Here is a 24,230-nt window from a genome sequence, read left to right as displayed (position 1 = left end):
AGTACTCATAACTCGCTTTAAAATTAAAATATAATAAAAAGCCCATGAGGTTGTCTGGATAATAATCTTACCTTTAGATTTTATAAGAGGTCAATTCACTCTAATTTTTAAGCTAACGGAGCTACTCGTGTTCTGCTTTGCGTATAATTTGCTATGCTACGCATTTGTAAGACGGAAACAACGCATGCGGGTATCACGTCCTCTTAAAGTAAGTCGTTGTAATGGAAGTGTTATATTTTAATTCAATGATAAATCCTTGCAAATAAAAAAAATTTTGAACGGAAACAGTGTCTGGCACCTATCTGACTGTACATTTGTAAGGATATTTTTATGTATTACTATTATAAATATGGTATATATTATATATTGATGTATACATAAATAGCTTAATACCTTGTGATAATTTTTTTCAAAAACATCGCATAATATATTATAATATTTAATATTATTGTATATCATATTCATATACTATTGGTTTTTTTTTTTATCTTAAGCCCGGCAACTATGGCCATTGGCCATTAGCTGTATTGGTTTTGTACGTTTTAATGTCGGTAGGGGGAACACGTGTGTGTTGGGTTTGGCAGAATTTTTGATTGGGCACCCGTAGGTATCTGCCATGCCCGGGTGGGGGATGGCGGCACTTGTTCTCCGGACACCGTGACTTGCCCGAAGAAAAATGCCGCCCGTGACCAAGGAATCGAACCGGCGTCGGCTGCGTCGCAACCGACGCCTTAGACCGCTCGGCCACTCCGTCCCCCTATTGTTTTTTATACAGTGCTGAAAATGAAAATATATCTATGTCATAACAAAAAGTATCAAGTACCTGCAGGCTGCGGGTTAGGGCTTAATATAATAATAATATTTTAGATAACAATAAAATAACTAGGATCGGTCGACAAATAATCGTTGAACAATATTCAAGATCGTCTCCGATTCCGGCACTGAATATGCAGGATATATACTACATACTAGTTACTATATACAACATACATACTTGAACTTGTGTGATATATTCTGAGCTTTGGGTCTACTAGTAGATAACCGGGGTTCTAGCTTAGTTAATAGCAGTAGTTTTAGAAACGCATTGCCAGAATCTACTTGATCCGCTGTTTATTAGGTAGATCTCGGTCGAAGATCACCGTATTTCGATTTTTTACATCTACATTTAGAATATAACTATGTTTATCTAAACTAAACGGAAGCCTACGTGTAGCCAATTCTCATTAAAATAACAATTTATTGATTTAGATATATCAAATATATTATAATTAATCGATAATTATAATTTATTATGGACTTGATATAAATCATGAGTAGGTAGTGAATTGTCTAAATCTGAGACTTTAGCTGACAACAGTTAAAATGGTTTAATTAGTATTATTATTTATTAGATCATAATCAAATAAAAGAAAAATGTATAATATAATATAATTTCGATTTGGGACTACAATATGGGCTACTTTTAATAATATTGGATTTAAATTTTAAATTCACTTGATTATTTATTTGAGCCTATGACTTATAGTACCAATGCATCTTTATTATATCAAATTGAATATCGGTGTTTGTATAAAATATAAATTTAATATATTCTTATATAGTATGCCCATAGGCCCTTATAGTTATTACTTATTATTGTTTATATAAATAATAAAATTATAATTATTTCAATAATGTTTTATTTCCAAACACATTAATAACTTGTTGTACTTTTTTTTTATTGCATACATATTGTAAATTTTAATTTTAATTATCTATATATATAAAAGCGAAAGTATGTCTGTTTGTTTTATTTAAAAATATGAAGTATCGCAGTCAGTTTCGTAAATACTAGGGCTACAAGGCACAGGTCAATATTTATATCGAATCGACTCACTGACCCGACTGACGTACTTTAATTGATACGAGAATGTAGAAATTTCCTATATTTATAATAACTCACCTATACGAATTACGATTTTTAATTATTTTACTAGACTTTTGGAGTTCTGGACTGGATGTGTCTATTTAGTATTGTAATACAGATATACTTATATTTAATTTAAAAACATATTTTTTAAATCATCAATGTGGGTATTGGTTATTTAAATACAAAAAAACTATGTTTTTAGATTTTCTAACAATGATAAAAAAAATACTAAATACTGATAAAATACACAAAATTGTATTGATCAAGTTTGGTCAATTAATTAAAATAAAAATCCATCTGCCACGTATAAAAATATAGGCCAGCTGAATCGTTTTTTGTCCTGAAAATGTTTTAAAAATTGTTTTTATTTTTAATTAATCAGGTTCAATTATTAGGTTATCTAGTTATACAAGCATCATGTTAAATTAGTTTTATTCACCACATTATAGATATAATTATTATTTACATTTTAACAACACATTATGTATACCATAGGTTTCGACGGTACCGTCTATAGTCTATGCCTATAGGTACGCCAGTCAAGGCCACACATTTAAAAATTAAAATATAATATGACCTACCTATACAGTTTTGAGTTATATATGACTTAAAACAAAAACCCGATGTAGACTCGTCGATTAAGGATCTTGTTAAAATAAACACTGCGGACCAAAGTCTTTCATTATATCAGTTTATCACTAATTCCTAATAAGTAATAACCAAAGGTGGGAATTACCTAATAAATTATTTTTGTTTTTAATTTATTAACTTATTCGGTTAGTTAAATATTTATTGTTGTAACTTAATTTTGTATAGTTAATAATCATTGTCGTATGCAAGTTAATTTTCTTTTCATGTCATGTGGAACCAGCTAGATAATACCGTAGAACAATAATAATACTGATTCTTTGACTCTTTTTCGATTTTGATAATTTATTTTCTAATTACTTATCTGATATTTTACACAGTGTTAAACGTCTTGGTAAATGTTTGTGTAAATCAAAATATTATGGCAGTTTATGACTTAAAAATATTGTAACTTGAAAAAAAAATTTTTGAATTGAGTTAAGTTAATTTTATTTTCTATCTTAACCTTAAATTTATCTAGCTAAATTTGTTAACTTTTAAATTTTAATTGAAGGCAATTTAATTGAATTAACTTAACTTGACACAGTCAATTATTTTCGTTAACTTGACCACATTTGGTAATAACAGTACTTAATATTTAAGTATGTTCGATTAGGCTGGTTTGGTGTCTCAGTGGCTTGGTTGGCCAACGACTGACGTGTTTCCTTTTATAGTTATATCCGTCTACTATTGTCTACAAACTATACAAGTCTACTATTGTTGTTTATGAATGCATAATCTATATGCATATCATCTATTCTGAGTTCTCTAGTGTGCAATGAAAATATTATAGCATACAATAATAATATATTTTAATATGTTATACTGATTAATGTGATATATTGACAAAGTAATAAAGTATGATGAGTTTGCTTAGTAAAAATATTATTGTTTAATTATTTAGCAAATAAAATTTATTGTCATACATAATTTATATAGCAATATTGGTCACAACAAATTATTTGATCGGTTATGTACCTATAATATACTAATTAACTAATTAATCATATTCGCGTGGTACCAGATACCTACCAAGTTATAGTGGCTTATATAATATGATTTTCATAAAATTATAATTGAATGATTATTATATAAAGAATCGCATTAGTTATAAAATTCAAAGTTTCTGTAAAAACTTTTCATATTACTTTAAAACCAATAAATTTAATTATTTATATATAATAAACTGTAGCTGTAACCGCCTGTAGGTGTGGCTGACGGCTGTACTACCTATATAGCTACAACTTCGCCCGGGATAAAATTAACAATTATAAACTATAGGCGTACAGCAATTTGGTGTATTTTAATTTTAGTGTACCTACCTCAGTTCACGGACATGTCGGTGTCAGTGTACCTCTTGGTGAACAGATCCGACATAGGTAGGTCGTAAATCTGCCTGCGACTGATTGGATTTGGATACAATGATACGGCGATCGGCGAGTATAAAACTATAAGCCGCGGAAATATTTTGCCATAATTCGAACAACAATAAAGGTAAAATATATTATTACGAAATTGGAATATTGTCAATGTGTAATATATAGTTAAAACCTCTCCCCATATTATTCCAATCATTGTATTGCATTATTGAAATAGAGGCATTTTAACCAATTACAATATTATAAGTTTTAAGTTATAACAAATATAACTTTTTTGTCAGAATAGCTGTTTTAATATTTTTATTTTTGTAGAAAATTATGAATAAAATCCCAAATAGTTAGAGAATTAAAAAAAAATATTATATACATTAATAATTTTCTTAAAAATCAAAAAATATGTTTAAAAAAAAAGCTTCTGGTAAATATTATTCTCTATATTATTATATTATTATCTGTCAGGAGATTTAAATAATGAAATCACTGCAATGTCAGTATGAGTGAAATATACGGAGAGATAGGTGTTAACTGTTAACGATATCAATTACTCTACCTACGTTTGTAAGGCGGAGAAAACATTTTAACTGATGCGCATTCTTATTAATCTAACCATCTAAGAAACATTTTTTTTTTTTTAATAATCATAATTTCAGTAAGTAAAATTGGTAAAACGTAAAATACTTTTATGATATTTATTTAACTTAATTTAGTTGTTTGTTATATTATAATATATAGGTACCCTATAGGTATAGTAGGTGCTAAACCTATGCATACGGCATACCTATACATACTTACAATATCAACTGTAGATAGACAAATGACAATAGGGACGAGTGACATCATTGTCAGAAATCTCGATAATAAATACAATAATTACAATCAGTGAAGTATTTATATACAAGGCACGTGCCTACAGCAGCAAATTTTGAGAGGCGGTAAATTGCTTAAGTTTATACTTATACGTTTTCTGTTATTGTAAAATATGTTATGTATACATACTATGGTAGTTTTGTTATTTAGGGCGGCAATTTTCCACAGGCCTACACGCGAGAAACATGTAAATACGCCCCTGATTAAAATTACCTACACGTATACCTATACGGCTATACCTATAGGCTATAATTATCTATATTATATAAACTAGTTAGGCATCTATTTACACCGAATTATCTGCGTTCAATAATAATATGTATTATGGTATTTTTCTATAATATGCACTGCAATGTGCTTACGTGAGACCTTTTTAAACTTGTTTTACCATTAGTTTTATGATTCCGTCAACCATCTATAGAAATTACATGAGGACCATGAGGCTAATATTTAAAAACATCTTTGAATACATTTATTTTTTGTAAATAATGTGTATAGTTTCTTAACACAAGATAAAATAAATAAAAAGGTATCTAAATACAAGATATTATCCATCCTGGTTATATAATAATTGCATTATATTATTATATAGCTCCAAATTTAATACATTTTAAACAGTCAAAATAATGGGTAGTAGAATATGAAAGGTTCAATGATTACATGACATTCTGTAAGTATATTTTATGTGAATCATAAGAAAATAATAGGTATTTATAAATAATATATTTATTATGTTTTTGGGGGTTTTTGAAATTATAATATAATAACCATACCGATCATATTAAATAAATAAAATTGTTTGGAAAAAAGTGCAAAAAAATTATTTAGCCAATGCATCCCTGGTGGGGATCGAACCCACGACCTTTGGATTAGAAGTCCAACGCGCTATCCTCTGCGCTACAGGGACTGTTACATATTTTGATGAAAAAACATGTTATTGATGTGCAAGATTAGTTATAATATTGATATCTTTTTAACAAAAATATCAATATATCTTGAATGTAGGTTGGAACGATACGGAAACGTTGATCAGTGACATATCTAACAAATACAACGTACTTTTTTATATTAATTTTCTACTTGGTACCTACTTGGATGATTTTTAGCTAGGTAGTTCAAATGAAATTCCTAATTTAACAATTAAGAGAAGCGAGATAGTACACAATTCTAAATAACCAGTATTTTAAATGAATATAATTAACTGGTACTGGAGAGAAAAATCATGTTAAAATAGTTGTGAATTTTGGGATAGGTAATTTCTTATCTGTTACTATTTCACTCATATTAAAATAATATAGTACATAAAATATAAATATACAATTTGAAATTATTGTTAATATACAGATTATAATATAACAGCTAAGAAGACTAGATGAAATAACTTTTGTTCTAATCAATATTTTACATTTTTTTTTATACATATAATTTAGTCTTTTGTATAGCAATACATACGTATAATATAAAAAAATTATTTTTATTTTTTTACAGGTACCTACTGAAAATTTAAAATTTAATTTATGGTCCCCGGTCTTTGAGTATTTGGATTACCAGAAACTATCTGATTTTAACGCCAAAGAACTTGTATAATACATTTTAAAATGTAAATACAATTTTTTCGAGTTAACGATAATTTGAAATATCGATACATCGATACCTAAATTTTGTTTCGATATTCATTATTGCACAAAACAAAACGATATCAATATTCAAAAATATATCGTTGAAGAAGCCTAATTTTTTTTAATATACCTGAATACCGAAGCATGACATGGTCTATAAGACAATGGCACCAGTCTAAGAATAAAATTGTTAAATTGTAAAAATTTTCAGAAATGCATCCCTGGTGGGGATCGAACCCACGACCTTTGGATTAGAAGTCCAACGCGCTATCCTCTGCGCTACAGGGACTGATACACGTAGGTAGAAAAATTGTGTCTTTCATTCAAAAATTGTATCTGATGTGTAATGACTAATATAAGTACTTATAAATATAAGTACTTACCTATATATATTATTTATACTAAATTATAGCACAATAATCGTATTATATTTCCATGAAGCCATACTTTGAAGTATGTAAGCTATAATTAAGTATGTACTATATGTCGTAACTTGTAAGTATAAATGTATGAAAATTGAAAATGGATACCTAGGTACGTTATGAAAACTTGAAAATGTAATAGTAGCTGCATTGCTGCAATTTTATCAGACATATACATAGTAATACAACGTTTCTCATAATTCATAAGCTGCAGCCTGTAGGGTTTGTAAGTTCATGCCCTATAAAAACTGCCTTATTAAGCATACACTTATATGCATTAAAATTTGGCCAAATATTCATTAAAATATTCCTTAAGAGGATGCTACCCATACATTTGTTGTCTCCGTCTTACACACGTACGACATAGCAAATATTCGTTCACTAGTTTCAATAGTGTGCTGTTAGTTTTGATATAGAGTGATTTGACCTATTATCTATTTTTAGACAATAACATTATCTGTGCCTAATCGTTGGCTTTTATTCGATATTTTAATTTCCAAGCAAGATATGTGCATTTTTAATTTTTGATATTTCACATACCCATATTTTGCTTAAAAATTACCTAATTAATTTTAAAATTTCGAAAAATCGGCAACGCTTAATCACAGTCCACAGATAATGTTCTTGCCTAAAAGTTTTATAACAGGTCAATTCACTCTAGTATCAAAACATTCAAAACTAACAAGTAACAGTACACTATTGAAACTAGTGAACGACAATTTGTTATGTCGTGCGTGTGTAAGACGGAGACAACAAATGTATGGGTAGCGTCCTCTTAAATAGTTCAGAAAAAAGCATTTATATATTAAATTAAAATATGCAGATTAAAAAAAAGGTGGGTAAGTAGATGTTGCCTGCTTTTACAATAGGTTACAAGATGGTCACTGTATAATGGATGGTATTAAATTTGAATTCAATGATATAATATTAATATCATTGTATACGAAAAACGATTCTGAGTGGAGATATGGTTTGACAGTGTGGATATTTTATATTATGTATTTACCTATTGTTATTAATTATTATTAATATGGTAGGTAGCCTTAAGTTGAATCTAATATATAAATTGCTCGTATCACAGAGTTAGTGGTCGCACTCCTCCCGCCTCCGTAACGGCTTGACCGATGCTTATGAAATTTTGTATGGATATTTAGTAGGTTTGAGAATAGGTATTTTTCACACTCCTGCCGCCCATCTGGGGAGGAGCTCAAACGGGGATTTTGAGATTTACGGTGGAAATGTTTGTGTATAAGTGGTTAGGATAAATAATTAGTATAAATTAGTATTTATTATTGATTTCCATTGGTTATTCGGGTTATTCGGTTTTCAGGTCCATACGTTATTAAGATCAGGTACAAGCTTGCATCTTCAAATTTTCGAACATTGCCTATACCAAAGTTAATGAGTTGTACTTAGTCCGCGATCCGACGTAGTCGGATTGCCAGTCAGTGTCGTGATTTCTGAAAGGGGGATCAAAAAAGAAAACGACATAGCTATATAGGAGGGGAAAATTGGAAAATCCCCCACTCTCTCAAAACTTTTTACTTAGGTAGTACAATTCTTTACAATAAGGAACAATGAATATAATTTGAATTGATTCAAAATTCACATCAAACACAATATGTACGATTATTCACTCCAAAGCTAATGGGTGGGATCTGACCCTCACGTCTACCCCACGTCCACCCTACGCCACTGGATTGCCTACCAGGGTGGCTGAATGCCTGAGTTGCAATCACTGTAACGAGTTACACCCAAAAGGAGTTAAACAATCATAATTTTTTAAGAGTTGCCATTTTTTACGGACAACAAAGTGCACGAGTTGCACCCAAGAGAAGTTGAACAATCACAATTTATTTTACGAGCAACGCAGAGATCGGGATCACCTAGTTAATATTTTAAAACTACAACAAAATAACTAAAATCGTTATTCTTGGTTATTTAATATGTAACTTCGTCCAAATCTGAACATAAAATAACTATAATAAAAACTGTGTATTTGTATTTTTGAGATGAATATTTTATACATTTATATCTACAAAATCATTTATACATTTGAAATTTAATAAATATTTTTAAAAATCAAACTTTAAATGCTTACATAAAAAAATGAGTCTATGTATTTTTAATATTTTTCAACTACTATTGTAACAATATATAGGAGACTTGTATTACATTTTTACGCTTTTTGACAAATAAAATTATAAAAAATAAATTTATAAAAAAAAAACTAAAAAAATTTAAAATTTAAAATGTCCGTAAGCAGCTCGAAAACAGTCAATTTATTTTGAAAATTGTATCAGGTATAGGAATTGATAAAATAAACATCTGATATAAATCTCGAGTGTTATTCGTTTATTCGTTTTTGAATTACAACAAAATAAGGAAATCACTACATGAGAAATCCAGTAAATACCCAATGTTGTAAAAATATGAACTTCAAACGCTCATAAAAATTTAATTTGACTTTCTTTCATATCGACATTTTTTTTTTAATTAAGATAGAATAACTTATGAGGTATTTTGTATTACCTACATTTTCAAATCTTTGATTGAAATGAAACATTTTTATGAATTTCTAACTCAAAATAATTTGCACATTTTCGTAATTTTTCCGTATTTTGTCAAAATGTGAACTATAAATGCTTAGGAAAAATAATGTGATTATGGATTCTTATTTCTTAATATTTTTAAAATATCATTGTAAGTTGTAACAATATTATATTAGGAGCCTTGTATTAAATTGTCAAACTTTTTTACCCTACGAATAAAATTTGATTGACTATCATAGAAAAAAAATAAAAAATTTGAAACTGAAAATGTTTGTGAACAATTCAAAACTTTTCAAACATTTTTGAAAATGTTATTGTGTATAGAAAATGCTATAATATAAACAACCAGTGTAAATGTCATGTATCTACGGTCATTTGTCTTAGAGCTGAACCAAAAACCAAAATCGATTTTCTTAAAAACCGATTTTGCGGAAAAATTCTTGTATTTCCTTATATTTTTAGTTTGTTTGTCCCTGCGCTTTTTAAAACTAAATTTTTACCTCACGACTGCTCCAACTAGATTTATTTCTCATCGAACAATATACTGTTGAAGAAAATTGATGCAGTATTACTACCCCAAACGGTGATGACTGACAACAATTTTAAAAATTTTAAAAAATCAATACATTCATCGTTCCACTCAGAATCTAAAATCTAAAATATAATTTATAAATAGTAATATAATTGGTAAATATATGGGTTTAAGTATAGTATAATATGCGATGTTATAAAACATTAACAGGATTAATTCACTAAAGAAAATGATTAAAAAATAAAGTCCTCAGTCCTCACACACTCTAGCGGTGGAGGTGAATTGCTGCAGGATACATTTCACCGCTCACCGCGCGGTAAATCAAAGACAATAGAATGTAACGCCACCGCCACCACTGCAGTGTGTGAGGACATTACATGAAAGAGACGAGTCAATATAAATTCCTAAATCCTTGTTAAGAAAAACTCGATCTGATATAATATGAATACATGATGTTATTTAGGTAAAGACAAGGGGGCTATAGTCCCCCCTCGGAATTATGTTCAACCCCCTCCGTATACATTTTGATTAGTTGTATTTTTAGATTTATATGTTGTGTACCTACCCGAAACATAAAAAGCTATAGCCATCTCGCCCATATAAATACATGGGAACTTACCAATTTATTGTGCTTAAAATTACTTTTTCATATACCGCTTTATACATTTTAGGATCATATAATTTTTTTTTTTATTGAGCTTGAGCCTGGCAACTTAGGACATTAGCTATGTAATTATATAATAAATGATTACACTAACCGATTTTTTGCGAGTATTAATGCATAATACATAATATAGGTAATATAAATAAATAAAGAATTTTTTTTCTTCACATTGAACAAGTTACTTTTTGATCGTCAATTTTATAAAATGTATGATGATGATAACTTGTTTTCGTCCATCACTCAAATGCATACTTCCGTGATCAATTAATGTCTGTAATAATAATAACGTTTCATAAAATTCCCGATACCGCTATAAAATGTATTATAACTAGTCACTCTAACCAGTAATCAATTGATCAATAAATATGTTTTTAATTTTCAAGTATTTTAGTGTGTTTATGTTGATAAATGATGTTGATGGAATTAGATCGAACAACAATATTTCTGAAGGTAGCCCGGTAGCCGCCTGGCAAATTTGAATACAAGTGCAATTGGTACTCTGATCCTAAAATATAAGTTGCACAATTGATATGTTGACCCTTAAATTCAAATTTTGTTTTGGCGCAATTGGCCCAAGGGCTGCAACACGATTGCGCACTTTTTCCTTTGATGGTCCGAATAATTACAACACGATTGCGCCCCGACCCCTTAATAGGCCGTACTAGACCCTCTTGGCAGGGGGGGCCAGAAAATATTTTAACCATCTAACTAAATGTTCAGGGGGGGGGGGGGGTTGTTAATAAGGAATTATGTATTAATACTGCAGGTACGGTTCACAGGAGGGGCAGTTGCCTACTCTGCCACCCCCGTAGTACCACCTATGGAGGGCAGTATTTACCTGATAAAATCACAACACGATTGCGTACCAAATGATATGTGATGTATATACTATATACCTACTATGTATGAATGTATAATAATTTATGTACAACATAAAATAATATATACAATACATATTTTCTATAATTTTCATATACATGCACTCAATAACTTATATTAGCTATTAATTTTAAATTTTCCTTTACAATTGTTATACAGGCTTAGGACTGATAACAAATTATCTCATTGTTGGCTTGGTTAAAAATTTTTTTTGTTTCTAAATCACATGTTCATACTCAATGTATACAGATATAGTCATTAGTCAATATTTTTTTTGTTCATATAAAAATTAAACATAATACGAATCATATATTAATCATACATTTTCTAATATGTAATTGTATTTAAAAATTACATTTGGTGATTAGCAAAAAAACGTGGAGGTCCCGTTGCTTGTAAATTATCATTCATTGATGTTTTATTATTTTTATATTTTTCCCAAGTATCCGTTATATGTAAATGTAATGTTGTTTTCTTGGTCTATTCGTAATTTATTTTTTTCATTACGTTTAACACTATTCATTTCTAAATATGTTTCAGTTTAAATACATAATAGTATTATGTTTATTATACTTGATCTAAAGATGGGCGCGAGGATGCGAGGTATAAAACTGCGAATTATAATACATATGAAAAGATTCTGGACTATTAGTGGTTCTAGCTTCTTCTAATGGTTTATCTGCCCATAATGTTGGTTGGAATTGTGCATCAGTTTCTACATAGTTTTTAAGTAAATAATCGTCCAAAATTAGACGTAAGAATGTAAGATAATTTTCTATGTAAGTGTTGTACCTATATACCTATTAGTTTATATTTTTATGTTGTACATAAATTATTATACATAGTATATTATAGTATATGTATACACACATTATTTGGTGCGCAATCGTGTTGCAACGGGTCCAAGCTCTAATTCACAGTGTTATGCCTTCGTGCAATGGGAATCCGGCTTTAGTGCTTTAATTGTAACTATATTGTTTGAAATTTGAAGTTTTTGATGAATGAAACTTAGGTAGGCAAACACTGATATCCTCGGCACGGCCAAACAGGTATGACAATATGATATATTGCCAAATTGAAGACTATTACAATTTCGTCTTAAAAATGAAAATAAATTAACTGTACTAACATTTAAAAGATTAAACTGAACAATGAGAAAACATATACTTTTTTATATACATATATATTTTATGGTGATAATTAATTCATTTGATTTTATCTTATAGAGTAGGTACCTAGTTACTGGGTACCTACTTACTTTATAAACAAGTTTATAGGTATACACTTGTAAGTTGTAATTTATATCTTTATAAAAATGTTACTATAGTTACTTGAGGGAAAGTATAAATAATAAATAATAAGTAGGTATTATCTTTAATTATAAACACAGGTTAACTTTATTTGACTGCATATGCTCTCAAATTACCTATGTACATCACTAGATGGTAGGTACTGTCAAAGTCCATAGATAAGTATACAAACCATGGTTTAAGATAGACTATCTTAAACCGTGATATAAACTGTACTGTAAACTGTAGAGATTATATTATTTCCTGGAGACTATTTATGTGGCTTTCGCAAATTTCACTCAACGAATCCGACAATACAGAAGTGGCATCTAGCGAGGTAATTTTGAACTTTTAAACACGTGCTAGAAGAACTGTTGAACTGTTAACTAATAACTTTTATCACTGTTGAATATTCTATTATTCTAATTCCGTATAGGTGGTGTAGGTTTATGAATAAAAAAGGTGGATAAGTGGATGTCGTACTGCCGTACAGTAGGTTTCAAGTGGGTCACTGTATAGTGTATAATGGATGGTATTAAATTTGAATTCAATGATATAATATTATTGTATAGGAAAAACGACTCTGACCGAATACAGTCAGACAGTCAGTTAGCCTATGATATTACTAAGTATATTTGATGATATTATTGTGAATAAAGTAATTTATATATAACCTATTTACGTGGAACCTTGTTTTAAATTTTCAATCCTTAGCTATAAAAGTTGAACATTTTATGAATTTTTAACTACAAAATAATTATTAAATTCTAAATTTGATATATTTTGTCAAAATGCCAACCTTAAATGCTTATAAAAAAAAAATTGTGCGTATGCATTTTTAATACTTTTCAACTGCCGTTTAAGCAATATATCAGGAGACTTGTATTAAATTTTCACGCTTTTTAACCAAACAAATAAAATTTTATAGACAAATATTATGGAAAAAAAAACCAAAATAATTGAAAACTATAAACAATGCCCGTAAACAGCTCAAAAAGAGTCAAAATATTTTCAAAATTTGATGGTGTATAGAAAATGAGAATATAAATATTCAGTAAAATTTTCATGTATCTACAGTTATTCGTTTTTGAATTACAGCAAATTAACAAAATCGCTACATGAGAAATCGAGTGAATATCTAATATTGTAAAAATATGAACTTCAATCGCTCATAAAAATGTAATTTGATTGGCTTGTAAAAATTTTTGTTTTGACTTTTGATAAAGGTAGATAAACTTCTAAATAATCTTGTATTAAATTTTCAAATCTTAGATCTAAAAAGAAAAAAATTTTATGAATGCTTAACTCAAAAATATTTGCTAATTTTCGTGATTTTTCCGTATCTTTTCAAATTTGAACTTTAAACGCTTATAAAAAAACTGTTTCTAAGGATTTTTAATATTTTTTAAATATCATATTAAAAATATAGTAGGAGCTTTGTATTAAATTTGCGAGCTTTTTTACACAACAAATAAAGTTTTATTGACATTAATAGAAAAAAAACCTATAAAAAAGTTGGAAACTGAGTATATCCGTAAACAGCGGCTCAAAACAAGTCAAAATATTTTGAAAATGTTTTCATGTAAAGAAAAGGCTGATATAAACATTCAGTGAAAATGTCATGTATTTACAATCATTTGTTTTATAGAAGCACCAAAAGCCAAAATCGATTTCGTCAAAAGCCGATTTTGCGTGAAAATTCCCGTTTTTCCTGAAATTTTATTTTGTTTCTCCGGGCGCTTTGGAAAATTATTGGGAATTTTCAATTTTGACCTCCCAAAAGTACCAACTAGATTCACTTACCCGTTGAACAAGATACTCGAAGCATTATTTCGACTACTAATCGTATACAATGACACAAAAATAAAAATAAATTTAAAAAAATAAAAAATAAAAAATATAAAAACATACATCATTGTAAAATCAATACATTCATCGCTCCACTCAGAATCTAAAGAAATATTTAGTTGGTTCCCAAAATAAAATAAACTTATTTAAATATAATTGACAATCAATAACATCTGCTAATTTACAAATCCCAACAATAATATTATCTTGAAGTTAAAATAAATTGTTATATTTTTCTTTTACACACTTACAAGGACCAATGTTGCATTAATTTTAGAAAAACTAAATACAATATTAATATTACACATACGATAAATCACATACAGTCTACAAATAATTGATTAAATTATCTTATTCTTTCAGTCATTAAGTCCGACCTGGGTGACGGATGAGGGACTTCCTCATACACACTACACAAAACTACAGAATAGCCAATAGATAGGTAGTAGGTACCTACATATTGGCGTTCCTCGATAATACATAACTACCCGTACAAAATTATTTCAATGAGTTATCCTAATGTGTTTCAAAATAACCAATGTATTGTAATTCATTTTATGTTTTACATTATTGTGGCAGCCAAGTACCAACGACCAGGGGTTTTCAACAAAATAAAATAATTAAATTAGTTATTCAAACTTAAGTGTTAGATCCAATTTTTTCATAAAAAAGCAAACATCTTGGTTGTATTGACATAAAAGGATGATATTTTTAAATTGATAATTCTAATATTTTGTTTATGTAGTTTTTGTCTTGATTAAATTAATTTCTTCTTGACCTGATTTTGCTTAATAGCGTTAACATATTTAATAAATGCTGATACTGACATTCTTCATGTTTGGCAAAACTTACTGATTTACTATCTTTATTAAGATTTATTGATCTATTGTCATTTACAGAATCACTACCTACATTGAATCTCCAAACATATTCTGACCCTCATTGAATAAAATATTTCAATCAATCCTATATTTTACTTAGGTGTTACCATTTTTGATGAACAATGGTCATCTCGCATAGTTTTTAATTAAAACTTCTGAAGTAACATTATTTTAGGGCATACTATATTCAAACCTGGACAAGTTGTCATTTTTTTCAACTATAGTTGAAGTTAAGTTATTTTAATATAAAGAGTAACTAAGTTAAGATATAAGTTAGTTTCTGAAATTTACCAAATTTCTAACTTAAAAAGTTAGTTTTTTTTTTAGTTTAAAACATGCATTTAAAAAACTTTTTTTCAAATGTAATGCATTACATAAATTTATCATTAAGTAGGTAGGTAGGGGTAACTAACTTGAATTATTAGTGATGAATGAAAAATTAAATTGAATAACTGTCAACAGAGAATTTGATCAAATGTTTCAAATAGGTAGGTAATAACCTTAATTTCTCGGAATACCAGTCATTAAAATATAGAAAGTTTAATAAAATAAGAAATTGAAAAATTCAACAAATTAAAAAAAAAGCTAGTTACTTATTATTTTTAACAAGTTCGATTAGATTATTTTACACATTAAATTTAATTAGCTTAGTTACAAAGTTAATATGAATTAAAACTAACTTAACTTTGACTTTCAAACTAGTTAGTGTCCAGCTTTGACTATATTATATATTTTTTAAGTTACGACATTCACACTTGTATAACTTTGTAGCAACAAATAAGTTAATTTATTATACAATATCAATAATAAATATTGCAAAACTATAAAAATTAAAAATTAAACAATATAAAATTAAGTAAAAGATATAAGTAATGAAATATAAAGATGGTCTTCACAGATCAACAATTAAAATATTAAGTATAATATTTAAGTAATGAAAGAAATAATTAAACAATCTCATGGATGTGACGTAAAAAAATATTTAGCAAACTCACTCTTATAGATAACACAACAATATAACATAAATAACGGAGAAACATAACATTTAAAAAATATATGTTATTAACTAATACAAACCATTATTACTCTTTCTTATAATCAATAATAAAAAAATTAAGCTCAATACATCACAGATTTTCATAAATTGACAATATTGGTTCATTTTAGTTTGTTTATACACAATAGAAATATAGTAGAATAAAAATATATGGCATTTAAAGTGTGAGAAATAAGCTGAGAAATAATTATTGTTTAATGCTTAATTGTCTAAACTGTTAATAAGTGATACATTAGAAGATTGAGTGGATTTCATATCTGGATCATCACTTTCCATAAGTTCACTAATTTTATCAACTATCCACTAAAATTAATAAATAAATAATAATTAGTAATATTAAAAAATAAACATTATGTTTAAATATAAATACATACAGAGCATAGTTCAGGGTCTGATATCAAAATTAACCTAACATTAGACTGCTTAACTTTGAAACACCACCAACGACGTAAATTGTTATTATGTTTTCCATAGAGTGATATTCCATTTTGTTTTATTTTTGGATGCCTAGTCATAGCTGACCAAACATACTCCCACTGAATCTAATTGAAACAAAATTTTAAATGTAAATTATTTTATAATATTAAAATTGTATGAAAAATACTTTATAAGAGTCAGTCCAATAACTCCGAGTAATATACATTACTCTTTGTGACGTGACAATGAAAATTTCTTTATCAGTAGGCATAGTTTGAATGTGATAAATATAGTTGTCTGATAGTTTATACACCCCTTTTCCAGCAATCTGTAACATTTTATCTTATAAAATTTAGTATAATATAAACAGTTTAACTTGCTTACCACAATATTTTTACTAACTTACAGGAATCTTAGATTGCTTATGCATCAAAACTCTGTCAATATTAATTAGATACTAGATTTCTTTTATTACCTCGGTACTAATGTAATGCAAATAACCTTAGGAGATGGAAAAAGATCAAAAACTAACATACATGTTTTTTGCAATAACATTTTATTAAAAAACAAATTTTTTAAATTATTTTTCTATTCTAAAATGATTTGAATTATAAACACTTGGTTAGGTTAGGTTAACATAAATTATAATACAGTTTAAAATGTGTTCTTTTAATATATATATAAAATAATCACAAGTTGTTTCATTTAAATGTAATTTGTTAATACAATTTGTTGCATTTCAATAAATTAATATAAGCAAAAGATGAAGAGTAAGCAAAAAGTGATTAGAAATTCAGAAGTAAAGAAGAATATACACATATACTTATCTCTATTATTGAATATAAGATAAATCCAATACTAACTATTTTCTTATCACCATTTCCTTACTCTCCCTAAGGTAATAAACAATCATACATTTAGTAAAAAAATAAATTTATATTAACTGTTCAAATATAATTAAAAACATTAGATTGGTTCACCTTTAAAAGTTTATATCCCTCAGCTTCTCGTTTATTGTACGGTCGCACTTGTTTATCTTCTCTGAAAAACCTTGGTAAGCGAACACGTTGCACTTCTGATGTTGTATCGGTAACCCTGATTAATGATATTTTAATATATTTTAGTTTCAATTCAATTATTTGTTAAATTTTTTAATAATTTAAAACTAGATATTTTGATACTTTGATTTTGTATTTTTTTTTAATTTTGGTAACTTTTGATTTATCTAAATACTTGTGCAGTTTTGCAATACATAACATTAATGAGAAAAATCTGACATGTGGTTTTTCTTCAAAATACAATTTTGTGATCTGAACTTAACTTTATCTTAATAATAATATAACAAATTGATTAAAATTAAGTAATTTTCATTTAGAATATTTTTTAAACTACTAGCTACAGTATAGTTATTTATATTGATGTATAGATATTTAAATTAATTATTTTAACTGTTAGTTTAAAACAATAGTTATTTATGTAAGCACAAGTGAAATAAGTGGAGAAAATATTTACTAAAATCTCTATATAATATTTATTGATTAATCCTCTTCACCATTTCTAAATTAGTTCAATATTAAATATTTGCACATTCAACATTGTGTATAGTACAACTATATACACATTCAATTTTAAAGTAGAAGATAATATCACAAATTAGTGTATTCAAAAACTTCAAAAGAAAAAAATACTATAAACATATTAAAGTACCAACTTAGTGTATATTTGTCTTTTTACATAAAGAGGACGTAGTACCTGCCATGTGTTGTCTCTGTCTTACAAGTGCGTAACATACCAAATTGTACGTGATCTACTGACGTTTAGCTCCGTTAGTTTAAAAAGAAGAGTGAATTTATCTCTTATAAAATTTAAAGGTAAGATTATTATCTAGGCATCCTCATAGATTTATTATTATATTTTCATTTTAATGCGAGTTATGAGAATTTTAAGATGTACAAACAATTTACGATTATAAGATACTCATAACTTGCTTAAAATTATAATATGAGGTTGCCTAGATATTAATCTTATCTTTAAATTTTCTGAGAAGTCAATTTATTCTAACTTTTTAACTAACAGAGCTAAATATGATCTGCTGAGCGTAAAATTTGGTATGTTACACACTTGTAAAACAGAGACAACACATGTGTCCTGTTAACTATACCGGGCGATTCTTTTATCATTGAACACTCATTATTTCAAAACGTTGTTTTATAAACGACTTGAAACTACGTAAAAAAATATTTTCAAAAAAATTTAGACTTTTTGAAATAATGAGTGTTCAATGATAAAAGAATCACCCGGTATAGATTTGATATTTATATTAAAAGGACGTTAAACTGACATTTTCTTTCTCCGTCATATAAGTGCACAACATACCAAATTTACTCTCAGCAGATCACGTTTAGCTTTGTTAGTTTAAAAATTGGAGTGAATCGACCTATTATGAAACTTGATGGAAAGAACATTATCCGTGTTTATATGTGGATTTTTTTATTATAATATTTCAGTTTTCGGTACTCGTGAAGTAAACTAGTATGTTACTTACCTTTACTTTGATGTAGTATGCTACCTACTGAAAAAGCTACCTATTTACCAAAAACAGTTTATGGGAGGTTATCATTTTTGCATACCTACCTCCTGATTAATAACAATTTAATTAACTACAGTTTACTTAATGTAATGCTAATGATCATAATTGTCAATTATTTTAATACGTTATATATTGTTATGTTGTGTTTACGTCATCCAAGGAAACTTCAAATAAACTGTTGTACTGTGTTTTAATAGACCACCACCATTACTCTTTTAGATGGTGGTATAACAATTCTGTTGTTTAACAACGTGAGGTGGAAGGACACAACACAGACTATTTTTTATAAAATTATTTAATATCTAAAAGTATGTTATTGTAAGTCTTGGTAGATATTTATCGGTAATTAATGTTGTTTATCTTAATAACTCAAGTCACAGATACTTTCCTGAAATACAATTAAATAAAAATATAAAATAATACAGTGGATTCCGCTTAATGTAAACAAGTTGGGACCAAACTCATTTGCCCACATTAAGCGGTTGGCCATATAAACTGAAATTAGTTAGTATACATTGGAATGGTATGTAGCATACTAAATAAGTACCCAGTTTTTAAGAGAGTTAAAAGCATTTTTAATTTATGCTATATTATATACGTAAAACTTGCTAAGAAATTTAACTATTGTAAAAACTCACATACAAACACAGATAATGTTCTTAGCATCAAGTTTCATAATAGGTAAATTCACTCTAATTCTTAAGCTAACAAAGGTAAACGTGATCTGCTGAGTGTAAATTTACTGTTACGCACTTATAAGACGTTGATAACAAATGCCTGTGTTATGTCCTCTTAAGACAATGCTACGCCTAAATGTGTTGTATTTGTATTACAAGCATATTACATGGTACATTTTAAGTTCACAATAATACATTTATTAGAGTGAATTATTGTCTTGGACACAGTGGCGGCTTGTAAGGTTAACCTAAGGTGGTGCACAAGAAATAAGATGGTAAAAATATTCATTTTGTTATGGGTGCATATCAAAATAATGTAAAATAATAACGCAATTAATGGATAATGTACAGTGTTATCGTTTCGACGAACTACACGCCATCGCGACACGATAATAATAGGTTCGGTGCACACATTAAATGTGCTCCAAAAAGCTAATATTTACACGGCCGCCCGGAGCACAAACAATTTTTGCGAATTATTTAATCGTTTATAGACACACTTCTCAACGTGAAAAACTGCAAAAACATTTTTTTATTGACCATGTGCATTATATGTTACCATAGGTATCTAATTATTTTTTTATTTTTTTGGGTAGTTCATGTGCTCCTGTGCATCATAATATCACACTGCTTGGGCATCTGCATCTCGAAGGTTTTTATCGATATTTTAATTTTGAAGCAAGATGTAATCATTTTAAAAAGTACAAAAAAATGAGTTTTAAAATATTCATAACTTGCTTTGTAATTAAAATACCAATAAAATTCTCTGAGCTGCCATAGATAAAAATCTTATCTTTAAATTTTATAATAGATTGATTCACTTTTAATTTAAAAATTAATAGAGTAAAATGGATCATTTTGAACAAAAAATTGTCTATGTTATACATTTGTAAGCCACAAGTGGGTGTGGCGTCTTTTTAGGCAGTATATATCATGCAATTTATACAAACCGTTTTATGGTGTTCAAAGTTCCACTAGTAAAATCTAATGCTCCAGATAAAGGTCTGGCTACAAGGCCAACCATTCCTTTACAACCTCCCTTGAAAAATCCTTTAATGCCATCACTACGAGCACCGCTGATAGGTTTTTCAAAGACACCTTCTACACCTTCCACAACGCCCTAATTAAATTTAAACCAATAACTAAGACATTAAATATCTTACTTATTATCATACAAAACAAGAAAAATAATTACCAAAACAAAACCTCGACCCCCTTGTGCTAAACCAGCTGGTATATTACTTGGTTGCTGATTCATTATTTCTTGTCGTTTCTTTTGATAATCTTTGTCAAATGTTAAAGCAGCAATACCTTTCCCTTTTATATTAAAATTAATGAAGTACACAAATAACAAATTATTAAAAACAATTTAAGATTTTTTTCAATATTTTTAAATTTATTAAATTTATTAAATTACCCATGGCTCCAGTTATTCTTCCAACTGCTCCTGCTGCACCTCCAACTGTATGTCCAAATAAACTCTTTACACCCAATACTAATCCTTCGGCAAATTCTTCAGGGCCTTGAATTGCACCCTACATTTATTTATTAAATAAGTTAAATTTACCAAAATAATATTTTAATTCTACATTTTATCACAGCAGCATCAAGGACTATGTTCCAATATAAAAACTTTTCTTATGGGCAATGACTAGTTCTATAGCCGCTAAGAGAATTACAGCACACTATTTATTTCCTCTCTACTCCCAGAAAATTTGCATCCAGCCAAACCAATCTCGCATTAAAAAGAATATTTTTGTATCAGTTTTTTTTTATTTATTTCAATTTATATGAAAAGTTAAAAGCATGTAAAATATTTATACATCACAGAAAATTTTAAATAAATTAAAAAAGCTAACTTTTAAACACAGATTTAAACACTTAACTTTAGATTTGATAATGATTCATGGGTCAATTCATTCTAATATTAAAGCTAACGACACATGATTCTATTGAATGTAAATTTGCTATGTTCCGTGCCGGTCAGAGAGAGAAAACAAATACTTCACTGACATACTCTTAAATTTAAAAATACTATTTCAGCTTAATAATTATTATTTACTTGGAAAGGCTCATAAAATAAATCTTCAACTCCTTGCTTAAAGCCTGATACCAGACCAAACGGATTTCCCAATACATCAAGACCCAAGACAAGCACATAAAGTTGTTTTATTAGTTGACTGACATAGTGATGTTGAGCTTCCATCATCAATTGACGCTGATTAAGCAAAACATATTGTCTTTCAAAAAATGCCAACCTACAAACACAATATTGTCAATTTATAGAAATTAAAACATATTTAGTTATATTTTACACCCATTATCTACCATGCTTGATCATATTCAGCAATTTTTTTTTTTTTTTAATAAAATATATAAAACTATATCTATTATATAACTCACATTTTAATATGTTAAAACACTTCCCCCCACCGTTTAACCGACAGCAGAGGAGGCTCTGTTTGAACAATACTACTCTTCTGCTACCATTGTTATTTGCAGTATATAGTTGATAAATACATACAATATACAATATACAAATATACATTTTAAGAATAAATAATAATAACAGCTGGTGATTACAGTTTGTGCTGTGTCAACTTAAAACAATGTTATAACACTTACTTTAAAACAACATCTTGAACACTAGTAATAGTAACACCAATACTCTGCAAGATTATATTAATAATTGGAGGAATATTTTCTAATTCATCTCCACTTAATGAAAATGTAACATGTATCTAAATATAAAAAATGTATGATTTAAAATTAAATTTACATAATATAGAATATTTTTTACATACTGATTTACAAAATAATATATGATTTGCAGTCACAAACCTTAAGTGGTGAAAAATGAAGCATATCATAATAATTCTTTTGTTCTTGTAAAGAAAAAGTCATCATTTGAGATTGCAATGGCTTACTGGCATATGTTAAATCTTCATTGAACATAGTTAACTAAAATAATATATATTGTTTAGTGATATACTTTCTACAATAAATTAACTGTTAAAAAAAAATCAATTAAACAAACCCTTTCTTCTTCAGAGAGTTCATATTTTTCTGTCATTTTTATTATAGCATTGATAAAACCAATATCAAGTTTGATATGAAATTCTTGAATAAGCATTTTATAATATTTATATTGTTTAACTGAACTGTATTTATTCAATCGTTCTACAATACTAAGCTCCACAAATGGCTTTCGTTCTAAAATATTAATTTATTAATTGGTTAGAATTTGAATTTAATTTCCATATACAGGATAATCCAAAATATGTAATCTTTGAGTATAATATTGATTTAGTTTAATTTGAAAACATAAATTATATGATACATAAATACATAAATAAATGACTTTCCAAAATATTAAAATATACTTTTAAGTGTACAGGTTTAACAATTTAAATAACTGATTTTACATGTTTAAAGATTGGCCATATTGGCCAAGCACTATATATTAAAGTGAATACTATTAAAAAATATAACAACTTTAAGTTTTTTATAGTCATTTTATTTTTATCTATGTTGATATTTTGAAAACACTAATCTTAAAAAGCAGGTAAGTGGATGTCGCTCTGCTGTACAGTAGATTACAAGTGGGTCATTGTATGATGGTTGTATTAGACTTGAATACAATGATATAATATCATTGTATAAGAAAAACAATTCTGAGCAGAGACGGTTTGTCAGTCTGGATATTTTATATTTTGTTATTATTTATTTTATCATGTAAGTTGAAATAATATTAAAATATTATAATTTTTTATTCGTTTCTATGGTGATAAACAAAACGTTGGAAATTAAAATCCAATTTTTAGCGTTTTTTCGTAATTTTCTGGTGGTTTTTCCCGTGGCATTAAATAACTATTGAGAAAATCGGAAAATGACCTCTCTAAAGTACCATCTTGATCCAGTTTGCTAAAAGATAAGGTACTATATGTTGAAATCGAAACACTCCTTCTGGAAGAAATTTTGTATACAGGATATAAAAATAAAAAAAATAAAAAAACACCAT

General features: G+C 27.8%; 1 protein-coding gene and 2 non-coding genes across 5 annotated transcripts in view; all 3 read right to left on the bottom strand.

Annotated features, from left to right (window-relative positions):
- Positions 1-5,616: 5,616 nt before the first annotated feature.
- Positions 5,617-5,689, bottom strand: TRNAR-UCU. The gene has a single exon. It is a non-coding gene; the product is annotated as a tRNA-Arg (tRNA).
- Positions 5,690-6,617: 928 nt separating this feature from the next.
- TRNAR-UCU lies at positions 6,618-6,690 on the bottom strand. Its single transcript has one exon. It is a non-coding gene; the product is annotated as a tRNA-Arg (tRNA).
- Positions 6,691-16,170: 9,480 nt separating this feature from the next.
- LOC100168146 (vacuolar protein sorting-associated protein 13) overlaps positions 16,171-24,230 on the bottom strand; it is a 28,447-nt gene continuing 20,387 nt past the window's right edge. For 2 of the 3 annotated variants that reach the window (XM_029488722.1, XM_003245530.4), the window contains exons 51-61: positions 23,247-23,422; positions 23,051-23,170; positions 22,835-22,950; positions 22,272-22,467; positions 21,627-21,744; positions 21,405-21,526; positions 21,160-21,329; positions 17,923-18,037; positions 17,130-17,270; positions 16,900-17,067; positions 16,171-16,828 (exon numbers count right to left, since the gene is read on the bottom strand). In XM_029488722.1, the coding sequence (XP_029344582.1) occupies positions 16,727-16,828; positions 16,900-17,067; positions 17,130-17,270; positions 17,923-18,037; positions 21,160-21,329; positions 21,405-21,526; positions 21,627-21,744; positions 22,272-22,467; positions 22,835-22,950; positions 23,051-23,170; positions 23,247-23,422 (1,544 nt within the window). In that variant the 3' untranslated portion in view covers positions 16,171-16,726. Of the gene's footprint in view, positions 16,829-16,899; positions 17,068-17,129; positions 17,271-17,622; positions 17,836-17,922; positions 18,038-21,159; positions 21,330-21,404; positions 21,527-21,626; positions 21,745-22,271; positions 22,468-22,834; positions 22,951-23,050; positions 23,171-23,246; positions 23,423-24,230 lie in introns of those variants that run through there. The other variant, XM_008186398.3, reaches the window with a different exon arrangement.

The sequence above is a fragment of the Acyrthosiphon pisum genome, chromosome A1 (assembly GCF_005508785.2).
Source record: "Acyrthosiphon pisum isolate AL4f chromosome A1, pea_aphid_22Mar2018_4r6ur, whole genome shotgun sequence".
Lineage (NCBI taxonomy): Eukaryota > Metazoa > Arthropoda > Insecta > Hemiptera > Aphididae > Acyrthosiphon > Acyrthosiphon pisum.
The sequence above is the reverse complement of the archived record's forward strand: the minus strand, read 5'-3'. Positions and strand labels throughout refer to the sequence as shown.